This window comes from Heterodontus francisci, chromosome 7, assembly GCF_036365525.1.
Source record: "Heterodontus francisci isolate sHetFra1 chromosome 7, sHetFra1.hap1, whole genome shotgun sequence".
Lineage (NCBI taxonomy): Eukaryota > Metazoa > Chordata > Chondrichthyes > Heterodontiformes > Heterodontidae > Heterodontus > Heterodontus francisci.
The window spans coordinates 59,291,821-59,306,597 of NC_090377.1; the positions used below are offsets into that span (position 1 = coordinate 59,291,821).

General features: G+C 42.7%; 1 protein-coding gene across 3 annotated transcripts in view; it reads left to right on the forward strand.

Annotated features, from left to right (window-relative positions):
- itgb6 (integrin, beta 6) overlaps positions 1-14,777 on the forward strand; it is a 62,150-nt gene that overhangs the window by 24,162 nt on the left and 23,211 nt on the right. For all 3 annotated transcript variants that reach the window (XM_068035267.1, XM_068035265.1, XM_068035266.1), the window contains 2 exons: positions 9,803-9,937; positions 12,008-12,425. In XM_068035267.1, coding sequence (XP_067891368.1) covers positions 9,803-9,937; positions 12,008-12,425 — 553 coding nt within the window. The remainder of the gene's footprint in view (positions 1-9,802; positions 9,938-12,007; positions 12,426-14,777) is intronic.

The window sequence follows — 14,777 nt, forward strand, 5'->3', positions numbered from 1 at the left end:
GCCTGGTTCTCACTTGAAGAATTCATCTCACATGCGTCATACACCATCATTTTTTTGTCTCATCATATTTTCTATCTCCCTTGTCATAAAAGGTAAAGGCCTGCTACCCGACCCAAACCCAACGGGACCCAACAACATGCGTCGGGTTCGGGTCGGGTTGCACTTCCGGGTCCGGCATTCGGGCTAGGGTCGGGCCAGGTCGGACATGCTCTATCACAAGTAAGTGGCTCCACTGTTAATTTAATTTTTGGACTAGAAAGGTGGTTTTGTTAGTTATTTTAAGCTTGTGCAGATCAGCAAGAAAGTGAAAAATGGAAGGTAAGTTAACTGATGGTTGGGTTGGGCGCGGGAAAAAATGGAAGGACTCAGGCTGGGTCGGATGTGCTTCTGTCGGGCTCAGTTGCGTTTTTTTTCTGCAGACCCAAGCAGACGTTTAATACAAGGAGCCCTGGCTTTGGTTCGCTTACCTTTTTCCCTTGTTGGAATGTACCTAGCCTGCACCTGAAATATCTCCTCTGTAAAAATCACCCAGTGCTCTGAAGTTAATTTAAATGTTGGAAGAGTACTCGATGTTGCCTCTGTTTTTTCCATTCAGTTAAATTATAGTTGGAACAGGAGTCCTGTATTTCTGTGTAACCATACATACTCAGAGCTTTCTCCAGGCAGGAGAATATAAGTTTGAACCAGACAGTGTGAACAGGGTTAAAAGAAAAATGCTACAGATGCTGGAAACGAACAGCAGGTTAGACAGCAGCTAAAGTGGGGAGGGACAGAGGGGTTGTGGAAGAGAGAAGTTTACGCCTTGGGTGCAGGCTCTTCTTGAGAACTGAAAAACAAGAGATGGACAGAAATATTGGGCGAAATTTTACCAGCCTCCAGGTGACAGGCTGGAAGGTGTGGGAGCCGGTAAAATGCTGGGGAGCCGCATTGGGATGGCTCCTCAATGCCGTCCTGCACTGGAGAAGTTTTCCAGCGGCGGGAATGGCAGGGGCTCAGCCACCCGTCAACTGGAGATGGGTGGCTAATTTAGCTAATTAAAGGCCCGATTGAGGGCTACCTTCTGAGGCTGCCAGCATTTCTTGACGGTGGAGCAGTCCCCTGCCACATAGGCAGGTCGCCAGCTGCATGGAGGCAGCCTTCTGGGAGGGCCATCGGAGCCGGAGGCCCCAAGACCCAACTCCCGTGGCCTTGCCGCTGGAGGGGCTCCCCTCTGAATGCCAAGGCCTGCCTGGTTGGCCCTTACAAAAAATGGTGTGTATTCCTCCCCTGAGAGGGCGCCTCAAGAGTGCGGCACCCTCTCGTTATCCTTGGTGCCTCAGCAGCGGCCACCTCTCCTGGTAGCACTGTCGAGGCTCAGAGCTGTCAGCCCTCTGATTGGGTCAGCAGTCTGAAGTGCCTGCCCGCTATCCTTAATTGGACGGTAGGCCCTGCGGTGGACAGTTAAGACGTCGCCTCCAAGAAGATTGCCGCTATGGTCCCACTGCTCACCCTCACATGGTCCCGACATCAGGACTTAGCCCCTTCCGAGAAAATCACGGCTATTATATTTCAGTTTTGAGAAACTGTGCACACCTGAATCGTAAACTTGTCTGTTCTCTCCCTGGATACTGTCTTATTCGCTGTGTATTTGCAGCATCTTTTGTTTTTGTCTAAGTGTATGCAGAATGCTGCCTGCCTGGAACCTATACTGGAACCATTGGTAAGTATCAGACTTGTAATATGTATTATATAATCCCTTTTACAGTGCGCCGCGACGGCTGCTATCTCAGAATATAATACGACAAATTTCTGTGAATAGTTACATTTTTCTGCAAACACCACAGGGCTAATTTTAACTCTCCACCTGGCAACAGGAGCGATAGTGAATCAGATTTTTGTTTATATAAAATGGAACATAATATTGAGTGGAATCTGAAACTGGCTGCCAATTTTCTATTGCCCATTTTGTACTACCACCGAAGATGAATTTTTACCTCAAGGCTTCTTTGGAAAGACTAACACAGACCTGTGTAGTCTCTTCTTACAACAAGACCTGAAAACCATTCTTCCAGCTGGCCATGTGTTGACTGTAGCAGTCAAATTGACATTGGCTCTTAATCTTTTTGCCTTGGGCTCCTTCCAGGCCAGGCAGGTGACATAAATCTGATTTCTGTTCTTGCCTGTACCAAGAAAGTCACTGATGCACTGTTTTTCCAGGGCCAATGTTTGCGTTACATTCCCCATGAATGTCAGCAGTTAGCAAGAAATGGATGTGAGATTTGCTCTGACAGCAGGCTTCCCACAAGTTCCAGCTGCCATTTACTGCATGCATGTATCCATAAGGATACCTCCCAATTAGCTAGTCGTGTTTGTGGAAAGGTGACCACTCTGTCGATGTTCAGCTGGTGAGTGACCTTTGTCAGTGAATAGTGCAGATCTGAGTGCAGTTTTCTGACAGCTGTAATGACTCATACATAGTTTGCCAGTCCAGCATCTCCTCCCACTATTTGACTGGTTTGGGGACAAGGGCTACCCTCTGTACGCATGGATCATGAAAATATTTACGAAATCCACATTAACTCATTGAAAGGACATAGAAACCAAAGCCATGGGATTGCTAAAGCCATCATTCAGCACACTATCAGACTGCTCAAACAACATTTATGCTGCTTGAACAGGTCTGGGGGCTTCCTGCTCTACACGCTGCAGAGAATCTCCCACGTTGTGGTTGTCTGCTGCACTTTGGTGTGCAATTGGTGCAGCATATAGAGTCAACACAACAAGAAAACCTTCCCCAATCTGATAACAAAGATCTAGACAATGTTGAGGACAAAGCAGAAGTAGGAGGATGACTGCACCAGTCTGCAGCCAGACTTCGCCAGCAGTTGACTGCCCAACAGCTGATCCACTCCTTCTCCTCATCCTAACACCCACTGCTGCATTAACTCTCTGCAGTACCACCTCTAACAGTACTTTTCATTTTTTTTGCATTCATTCATTCACTGGCAACGCTGGCATATATTGCCTGTTTCTAGTTCTGTTTTTGGTCGAACGTAATGTGCTTGCGAAGCCACTTTAGAGTTAAGGGTAAATCACATTGGAGAACTCTGACCTTATGTAAGCAACTGTGCAGAGTGACTGTAACAAACACTTAAGCTTGGTCCCTTAAGTTAATGTTAGGCCTGTACAACTGGTGCAGCTGTACTTCATTGTTTTCTACCAGTCCAAATAATCCACACTGAAAAAAGTATCAGCACCAAAGCTTTCCAAATTAAATTTTCTACCTTTGGAATTCTCTCCCAGACAAAGCTGTCAGTTGAAACTTTACCTCTTCTCTCCATTCAGGAGTTTGAATACACAGTAAATTATCATCTGCTGGATCAGATTTGTTGAAGCATGCATTAAGCTCTAGATTTGCCCCTTATCTTCTCAACACAAATTGACTGGGTTTCCTGTGGGCTCATCAACCAACAGTTGTGGTCAGATTTTGTAAAGACGTCTGCCCTTGTTAACATTGTTTCCAGGTGCACCTTCATGTCATCCCACCGATGTAAAAGAAGCTGGCAGTTGTGTTGCATAGGCAATTGAGTGAAAACTGCTAGAAGTAAACAAATATCCCTTTGCCACAATGACTAAGTTCCTACAGGCTTCTTTCATAGCCTGATTCATAGTCTGCAGGTAAGGAAGGCAGCAGGTTTGTGCAAGCCTTTTCTGTGCTTGGAATGAACAGGTTTAGAGATTTGTTTATTCAGTGCAAACATCTGCATACCAAGGATGTATTGTAATATTGTGCTCTCCACTGAAAAATTGTCAGTGTCTAACTCTGAGACCTAAAAGAATTCTTGCTTGTCTCAAGTCTTTTTAAGTTACAAGTTTTACACAGATATTCTAAAATGTTAAAAAATATGTATATATATTATTTCTATGTAAACAATGATAGAGAGAAATTTAAATTCTCTTTATCTGAATTCAAACTAAAGTTTAGAATTAAGCCAGCGTCCCACTAGCAAGAATTTCTACTGAGTAGTGACTTGAACATACAGTGACACTTCACCACTAAGCTAAAGACAGGCCTCTATTAACACATTACCCCCAATGCTACAACACTGGCATCTACTGATAATGTGGAAAATTGGCGAGGCATGTCCTGTCCACAAAAAGCAGGACAATTACTGCCATATGTTTATTGTCAATCGTCAGCACTGTGATGGAAGATGTTGTTGACAGTGCTATGAAGCAGCACTTACTCACAAATAACCTGCTCACTGAGGCTCTTTTTGGGTTTCGCCAGTGCCACTCAACTCCAGACCTCATTACAGCCTTGGTCCAAACATGGACAAAAGACATGAATTACAGAGGTGAGAGTGAGAGTGACTGCCCTTGACATCAAGGCAGCATTTGACTGAGTGTTGCACCAAAGAGTCCTTACAAAATTGAAGTCAATGGGAACCAGGGGATAAACTCTCCACTGGTTGGAATCATACCTAACACAAAGGAAGATGGTTGTGGTTGTTTCAGGCCAATTATCTCAGCCCTAGGACATCACTGCAGGAGTTCCTCATGGTAGTGTCCTCGGCCCAGCCATCCTCAGATGTTTCATCAATGTCCTTCCCGCCTTTATAAGGTCAGAAGTGGGGAAATTTGTTGATGATTGCACAGTTTTCACTTCCATTCACAACTTTTCAGATACAGAAGCAGTCTGTGCCCACATGCAGTAAGACCTGGACAACATTCAGGCTTGGGCTGTTAAGTGACAAGTAGCATTCGCACCACACAAGTGTCAGGTGATGACCATCTCCAACAGGAGAGAATCTAACCATCTCCCCATGACGTTCAATGGCATTACCATTGCTGAATCCTCCACCATCAACATCCAGGGGGTTATTATTGACCAGAAAATTAACTTGACCAGCAGTATAAATACAGTGGCTAAAAGTGCAAGTCAGAGGCTGGCAATTATAGGTCAAGTAGCTCACCTCCTGACGCCCCAAAGCCTGTCCACCATCTACAAGGCCAAGTCAGGAGTGTGATGGAATATTCACCACTTGCCTGGATGAGTGCAGCTCCAACAACACTCAAGAAGCTCAACAACATCCGGAACAAAGCAGCCCACTTGATTAACACCCTATCCACCACCTTAAACATTTACTCCCTCCACCACTGGTACACAGTGGCAGTAACGTGTATCATCTACAGCAACTGGCCAAGCTTCCATCAACAGCACCTTCCAAACCCACAATCCCTACCACCTAGAAGGACAAAGGTAACATGTGTATGGGAACACTATCACCTGCAAGTTCCTCTCCAAGCCACACACCATCCTGACTTGGAACGATATCGCTGCTCCTTCACTGTTGCTGGGTCAAACTCCTGGAACTCCCTTCCTAACAGCACTGTGGGTGTACCTACACCACATGGACTGCAATGGTTCGAGAAGACGGCTCACCACCACCTTCCCAAGGGCAATTAGGGATGGGGATCAGATGCTGGCCTTGCCAGCAACACTAACATCCCATGAACAAATAATAAAAAAAACATGTTTAATGAAGGTAGTGTGGTTGATGTTCTGTATATAGACTTTCAAAATGTGTTTGATAAAGTACCACATAAGACGTATTAGCAAAATTTAAGAACATTTGGATTAAAGGGGCAGTTGACTGTGTGGATAGGAAATTGTTAAGGGACAGAAAGTAGAAAGTCGTGGTGAACAGTTGTTTTTCAGACAAGAGGGAATTGTACCATGGTGTCCCTCTGGGGTTCATGTTGGGATCACTGCTCTTTTCGATATGTATTAACGGCATAGACTTTGGTATACAGGGTATAATTTCAAAGTTTGCAGAGGGGAGGACAGTAACAGACTTCAGGAACACATAGACTGGTGAAATGGGCAGACACATTGCAAATGAAATTTAATGCAGAGAAGTTATTTATTTTGGTAGGAAGAATGAAGAGAAGCATTTTAAACTGAATGGTACAGTTTTACAGGGGGTGCAGGAAGAGAGACCTGAGGGTAGATATACACAAATCTTTGGAGGTGGCAGGCCTGTTGAGAAGGCTGTTAAAATGGCATACAGGATCCATGGCTTTATTAATAGAGGCATCGAGTACAAAAACCTTTAAGTTATTCTACACTTTTATAAAACTTTTGTAAGTCCCAGCTGGAGTATTGTGTCCGATTTTAGGCACTGCACTTTAGGAAGGATGTCAAGGTCTTGGAGACAGTACAGAGGAGACTTACTAGAATGGTAGCAGGAATGAAAGACGACAGTTCCATGGAGAAAGTAGAGAAACTGGGTTGTTTTCCTTAGAACAGAGAAGATAAAGGGGAGATTTGATAAAAGAGCTTTGAGTAAATGAAAATAAATTGTTTCCAGTGGCAGAAAGATCGGTAACCAGATTTAAAGTAATTGGCAAAAGAATGAGAGGCAACAAGTGTTGTTATGATCTGGAATGCACGGCCAGAAAGTGCTGGAAGCAGATTCAATAATAGCTTTCAAAAGAAAATTGGATAAACACTTGAAGAGGAAAAAAAAATTAGGGTAATGGGGGAAGAGCAGGGGAGTGGGACAAATTGGATACTTATCAAATATCCAGCACAGGCATGATGAGCTGAATGGCCTCCTCTGTCTTGTATCATTCCATGATTCTCTGAATTCACATGGCATTCCCCTGGCATTTTTGAACCAGCTATAAAGCACACAAGAACAGTATAAATTAGCTCAACTATAGTTTTCCCTTATTCCTTCGAGGAATGTGCTTTCTCACATTGTTTAAACTGAGGCCAGACATAAGGGGCTGAATTTCGCCGGCTGCCACCGAGCCCTCGCGATTAATATCACGGGGGCCCATGTCCATAGAGGCTGCGTTCTGCCCCCCCTCCCCCCCATATTATGTGGGGAGAGGTTTGACAGCTGTGCAGCAGGTGCTGGGTCCCTATTTTAAGTGCCCCAGCACCTGCTTCCTGACAGTTGTCAGAGACTTCTTACCTGACTGTAGAAGAGTGGGGTTGCTGTCAATCTGGAAGCAAAGCAGAAAGTGCTGCAGAAATCCAGCAGGTTAGGCAGCATCTGTGGACAGAGAAGCAGAGTTAACTTGTCCAAGTTCACAGACCTGAAAGTTAACTCTGCTTCTCTCTCCACAGATGCTGCCTGACCTGCTGAGTGACCCCAGCACTTTCCGCTTTGCCGCCACATACTTAGCCTGCTGTGTCCCTGTGTCCCATGAAGTTGTGATCCTCTTCCCCCAATCAAGTGTAACATTCCTTCTTGTAGGTGTGCCGCACCTGGGTGAATAATCGTACATTTCCACATTCCAGGACGTGAGACTTCAATAGACCATAAAAGGTATTACAGAAGTTTACAGAGAACACAGTGAACCAAATGGGAATACATGGGTGTCACAGCAATGTAAATATGTCTTTCGCTAAATGTTCCTCACCAACATGTGTGTCCTTTTGTGTGCCAGCATGATGTGTGCCAGCATGTGGTGCTAATGTCACATCCCTTTGCACCGTTGGCCCTTCAGGAGAGCCAACATAGTCAATAACATTATTGCCATGCCACCATTACTCATGAGCGTCTCCACGGATGCAGTGGCATGGACATTGGCTCAGTCAGCTGCTGCCTCTAATGGTTTACACAGGGATGCTGCCGATGCAGCAGGTGAGTGAGGGGGATGTGTGGCTTGCAGAGCTCATGTCGGTTCCTATGGTGCAGAGAGCCTTTGTCTGATAAGCCACTTCCGTACATCCCTAGCTCACTGCTAGCCCTGTGTACAGAGCCTGGGTGCCATCTGCCCTCCCATGCGTCTGTCATGTTGTAGGTCCTCAGCGTCCTCATAGTCCAAGGAGGAATCCTGTTGATGTCTCTTCTCATCATGCCAGGCCTGGCTCCTATTGGGTGCGTAGGTGTGCAGAGCAGCAAAGAAAGGAGCTGGTCTTTTTGGCCCATAGTACAGGGCACCACCCTATCCATCCAGGCATTGGAAGCGCTCTTTCAGCATGCCGATCTCCTGCTCAATGGTGTCTCATGTCGCTCAGTGGCTGGCGTTGTATCTCTCCTCTGCAGCAGTGGTGGAGTCTCTCACTGGTGTCAGGAGCCATGTCTTATCTCCAAGAACCCACCCCTCCATCTGAGCCAGTTCAGTGAACAGCGGTGACAGCCGGACTGGCACAAGACCTATGTGTCAAGGCAGCTGCCTGAGAAGTGGTCACACATTTGCTGCAAGCATCTGCGGTGTTCACATACCAGTTTCACCTAGATTGAGAGGGCTCCTTTAATGGTGATGTCTGCAGGTGGTAGCCTGGCAGGAGGCCTGATGGCCATATGAGTGCAGTCTATGAACATTACAACCTATGGTTCTCCGGCAATGGTGCCAGAACCAATGGCCATCTGGGCTTGGCTGTGAGAGTCTGTCCTGAAGCGGACATCCTCACTGGACCTCCAGTGCAGGGCATTAGTGACCTCCCTGATGCAGTGGTGCACTGCTGACTGTGTGACCCCACAAAGGTCTCTGGTGGGCCCCGAAAAGGCTGCAGAGGCGTCAGGCTTGAGAACCTCTGCCACTCTTTCCAAGTGATAAATAAAGTTGAACCCTACATATATTTGAAGGTTCCTAACAGGGCATGGATTGGTGTTGATGGGTACATCAGCTGCTTTCCTGGATCAACTATGTGGCGTGCCATGGCATTGCCCATCTTGGCCAACACTGAGAGTGGCGCAGGATGACCACATCAAGATCCTACCAGCTGAATTGATTGCCCCCACCATCCATAAAACCTTAATGCTCTTGCCCTTTCTGGCACCTTGCCCACAGTGTGTGAAATCTCAGAAGGAGTAACTATGTTTAATACTCATTACACAATATGTCAACACAGTTATACACCGGACCATGCATCCTCAACATTAAATGTTGCTTTAAAAGGACAGAATGTTCTAAATGAAAACAGTCACTTTTGGGCTTAATTCAGAATTTTTGGAACCTCTGTATTAAAGGACAGTTAGTATTTGCATATGGGGTTCCTTGCTCATTTCAGCAGGGTATATTTGTATAAAATTTACAGGGAACTGAATTTAGTACAGTACACAAGAGGAACTCAAAGCACTCTAATATACTCACATTTATCAGATAAATAACATCTGCACCATATTCTGGCAACAATATTAAGCCATAAATGAGTTGGCAGCTTCATTCAGCATGACAATAAAAATGCCCAATGTTTGAGATAGTAATATCACAGTTCAGGAATGCGCAAAACACTTTGCCCTTCTGTGGCTGGCATTGAACCATTTTTAGTTTATCAAGAAATGTCTTATCTTATAACTACCCCCTGTTATGCCTCATGTACAAGGACTTTATGTTGATAATGGATGCAAAATATGAAAATTGTTTTATGAGGTGTTCAAAATTATGAGTAGTTTTAATAAGTAAATAGGGAAACGTTCTTTTCACTGGTGAGTGAGTTGGTAAGTAGAGTGCATAAATTTTATATCGTTATTAACAGAACAAAAAAGAAGTTGGGATAAATTTTTCTTGCACAGTCACAATGGACCTCTTCCTGTGATGTAAGATTCTATGATTTTATGCAGAATTTTGTCAGGATAGAAGATTCCCTACCAGAAACAGTTGATGAAGCAGGATCCATAATATATTTTGAAAGGGAAGTGGACAAATATTTGCAAAAGAACAATTTAACAGAGTATGTGGTAAAGGCATGGAATTAGAACAAAATAGCTAGCTTTTTCAGAGAGCCAGCACAGGCACGGTGGGAGAAATGCCTCCCTTTGTGGTATAAGATTCTACGATTTCTTCCCTGCCTTTTCAGGAGCTGCGATCTGAAGTGGAACTGGAAGTGACAGGACATACTGATGGAGTGCAGTTCTTTTTCACTGCTATCTGCCAAGATGGCACTATCCTTCCTGGACAGAAAAAATGCTCTCATCTCTACATCGGAGATACGGTATAGCTTAGTTTTCCTATTTGAACAAACAAATCCAAATGCTATGTATTTGATTGCAAAGAATTTGCTATTGATATTGTCACTATTAATACTTGATACTCTACCATTATCTCCCAATATAACCAGTCACAAGTATTAAAATAAAAAGGAATTCAGCGGTACAATGCAAAAAAATAGTGGTTAGCACTTAAGGAAAAGAATCACTATTACTCAAAGTTGCTTTGTTTCCTCAAAGTACTGCACCTTTCCTTACTTCTCCCGAAAGAAACTGAAGATAGATCTTACTGACCAACTCAGGAGTGTATCACAGTCATATACCTGCTTTGTTGCTAGGACGAGAGTGAAAGGATGTGGATGCCTCAACTGGTTCCACCAACAGGGGTCGCTATATCAGAAGGATTTTAGAAGTATTGACTTACCAACTGGAAAAGGGATATGCGGTAGTCAGGGCCAGCAGTGTAACCCACTTCTCCATCATTTTTAATAGTCAGCATCAAGCCTATAAAAAGTCTCGTCACTGCAGAGGTATCAATTACCAGAAAAACATGAATTACATAGGATTATGTAGGCCATTTGGCACAACCATACTGGTGCTTATGTTCCACTTGAGCCTCCTCCTGTCTTTTCTCATCTAACTCTATCAGCATAACCCTCTACTCCTGTCTACCTAACATGCTTGTCTAGCTTCCCCTTAAATGTGTCTCTACTATTTGCTTCAACCACTCCCTGTGGTAATGAGTTTCACATTCTCACCACTCTGGGTAAGGAGGTTTCTTCTGAATTCCCTATTTGATTTTTTGGTGACTATCTTATATTAATGGCCTTGCGTTTTGCTCTTCCCCACAAGCGAAAACATTATTTCTGTGTCTTCCCTATCAAAACCTTTCAGAATTTTAAAGGCCTCTATTAGGTCACCCCTCAAACTTTTCTTTTCAAGAGAAAAGAGATTCAGCCTGTTCAAACAAAAAGTAGAAAATGCTGGAAATACTCAGCAGGTCAAACAGCATCTGTACAGAGAAAAACAGAGTTAACTTTTCAGCTCTGTGACCGTTCATCAGACTGGCATAAGTTAGAAATGTGAAAGTGGGGATGGGGGGGGGGGGCGGGTGGAGGGCAAGAGAGATTAAGTGACAAAAATTTTCATGGTACAAAGCCAAGAGGAGTGCTAATGGGACAAGTAAAGAAACAAAAGATGTGTCTGGATGAGGTGTAAATGACAGGATAGCAAACATCTAATAGGTATCAACCCTGTAAACCTTTTTTACACCATTTCCAGTGCCTCTTTATGATTTTTATAATATGGTGACCAGAATTGTATGCAATACTCCAGTTGTGGTCTGATCAAGGTTTGATACAAGTTACTTTTCAATTTTATCCCTCTAAAAATACACCCTTGTGCTTGGTTTGCTTCTTTGATGATTTGTGTATTTTACTTCCAGATTGCTTTGCTCCTCTACCCTATTTAGATATTTATTTTCTAAGTAATATGTAACCTCCTTATTTTTCTTGCCAAAATAATACCTCACATTTATATATGTTGAAATTCATTTTCCAATTATATGCCCATTCTGCAAGTTTTAAAAAAATATCTTGTAATTTGTTGCAGCCCTCCTCAGTATTGACCATCCCACCCAATTTGGAGTCCTCCGCTAAGTTAGAAATTGTGTTTTTGATTCCAAAGTCTAAATTGTTAATGTAAATTATGAACAATAGTGATCCCAGCACTGATCCTTGTGGAACGGCATTTTCCACCTTCTGCCATTCTGAATAACTACCCTTTGCCCCTACTCTCTGTTTTCTGTCTTAAAGCCCACTAGCTATTCATTCTGCTACTTTTCCCCTGACTCTGCATTCTCTGACCTTATTCGTGAGTTTATGTGGTAACAAACATTTATACTTATAATTATTTTTTAAACAATAGAAACTGCAAATTATTTGAACAGCATCTATGATATATGTTTTAATGTGATGACATAAAACAATACCAATAGATGATTGGCTGGGTATCAAACTTTAATGTTTTTATTTACATTCACAAATGAGATATTAATTTTTTTTATTTAACTTTAGGTTTCTTTCAATGTGACTGTAGAATTGGAAGAATGTCTGAAGGAACCTAAGCGTATTGTAATAAAGCCTTTAGGATTCAGAGACACCCTGGAGATTGAAGTGCAGTCAGCCTGTAGCTGCAACTGCCAAACAAATGCAGAGCACAATAGCTCAAGATGTAGCAATGGCAATGGCTCTTTGCAGTGTGGTGTATGTATTTGTAATGCTGGCCGATTAGGTCCGCATTGTGAATGTACAGAGGAGAACATAAACATGGATACCTGCAAGTACAGTGCAGAGAACATTTCCTGTAATGGTCGAGGAGACTGCTACTGTGGGCAGTGTGTCTGTCATCCATCTGATTTTGGACAAATATCTGGTGCCTATTGTCAATGTGATGACTTTTCCTGTGTGAGATTTAAAGGGCTTCAGTGTGGAGGTTTGTAAAGTTTTACTTTGACTCCAATTATTTTTTAGACAGTTTGTTATTTATGCACTACATTTCTGACTTTTTAACCTAAATCACATTTATTTCCAAACCTGCAATAAATAGAAGAATGCTCAATTTGAAGACCCAATATTTACCTGAAAGACTCAAATAAGTAAACAGTTTATGAAGAATGATGGATAAACTAAGGTTAGCAAGTCTTTGGTGTAGACCACAGATGCTGCATTCACAAGATATAGCCAAGCTTACCAAAGTGTTCATTTTATCTTGCTCTGCCGGTTATGTTCAGCTAGATTCTTTCATAAAGGAGTGGGACAGAGTTGTATTCTCTTTAGGTTTTCAAATAAGGTCTATTTTCCCCCTAAAGTAGGCTGGGTAATAATTTAAGTGTCAATTTTGATGAACATAGCAAGCTGCACTAAGTACCATCATAACCATACTTGCAGTATTTGATGGTATTCCATAGATTAAGTTCCTCAGCCTCCCATTTTAATATCAAGAACTTTGACAATTAAAATTACTCATGTTATGGCAAGGCTTTATGCATAACAGAAAGGTGCCTTCTGTTATCCAGTAAGTTACCTGGTGCCTGCAAGGCCCTGTCAGTGGTGCAGATCCTTAGAGAAAGTTCTGATTGGTGAATGTACAAAGAGAATATTTTAACTATTGAAATGTAGGTGTTAACATAAAGATTGAAGCCTCAATTAATGTAACAAAGACAATTTTGTTGAAAAGTATATTTGTGAGTTAAATTCTTAAATTTTGTTTTTTGTGATTTACCATCTTTTTCCTTTTTGTCAGATGTTGCTTTAATTTGTACATTTCTGATGCCTCCTTTTGAACTTGACTACTTTAAGAAATTTAGTGATTAACGATGATCAGGATCTACCAAAATTCGTGTAAAATACCCATGAATGTTTGTAAAACATCTATGGCACATAAGGAATGTTGGACTCAATTACCCCTTGGCAGAGGGTATAAATACTGTACGTTCTAGTGCAACATTATTTTCCATGCTTTTAAATCTTGGTTAGTGCTGGTTTAAATTCCACTTTGTATTTTAGGTAAACAAACCTGCTTAACATGACTAAAGTCAGGCACATTTTAATCATGTGCAATGCTCAATTTTTTTCAGAACTTACCTTGGTACTGCTTAAATGAAGTTTCATTTTGGTCTTAATTGTTAGAAAATCATGCATACTGTGAATCAGGCTATTGACCTCCTTGCCTGAACATTTTATATGCATTCCTGTCGCGCAAAGCTCTGTGCTAGGATGGTGAACTCTAGCAAATTATGCAGTATCAGCATGTATCCATTGGGTATACTATTTTGTTTCTTGGCAGCAGTCCAGCACACTGGGAAATCCAGACCAAAAGTATGTTGCTTTTGATACCATCATCGGTCTGTTAAATCAACATTCTTTCAGATGCTGTTTCCTGCTGTTCACCCTTCTCCAATTTCAATTCTGCTTTTATGTAACCACAGAATGTTTTTATTATTTTCCATATCCAACTCACATGCTAAGCAATGCAAATTTCAAGATATATTTAATTTTCCCATGGCTTTTTTGGGAGAAAGGCAAGCATATATTGTAGTCAATTAAGAAAGAAGCACCTTGCATTTATATAGCACCTTTCATGACCTCAGGACATCCCAAAGTGCTTCACAGCCAATGAAGTATTTTTGAAATGTAGTCATATTTGTAATGTAGGAAATGTAGCAGACAATTTGCACACTGCAAGTTCCTACAAACAGCAATAAAATAAGTGATTACATAATTAGTTTTAGGTGTTGGTTGAGGGCCTCAGACGTGAGAGTGCTATCACTGAGTCAAGCCTAACACTGTAATTAGTCTCCATACCCTTATTCATTGACTAGTCGTTGAGCTAAGAGTAGCTTTTGTGGAACAGTTTGTCATCTAGTAAAGTGGCATGATGGATTGTTGTGGAACAGCTCCATGCACTAACTAGGTTTTAATCCCTCTCCATAATTAACCAAGTGGTCTCTGGTGAAATAAAAACAGAAAATGCTGGAAATACTCAGCAGGTCAGGCAACATCTGTGGAGAGAGAAATAGGGCTAAAGGCTGGAATTTAACACCCCCCCCCAAAGGAGCCTGGGTGTGCGTAAAATGGAGTGGGAGGCTGGGGGACCCGCTCCCACCTTCGCTGCTAATTTACCTGGGGTGCCAGCAGCGAGAAATGGCCTGACTGCCCACCCCAGGCCACTCAAGGCCCTTAAGTGGCCAATTAACTGCCACTTAAGGGCCTCCGCCCACTGCCAAGGGTATTTTATGCTTGGCAGGCAGGCAGGCAGTTGAGGCCTGAGAAAGCCCGCCTGATG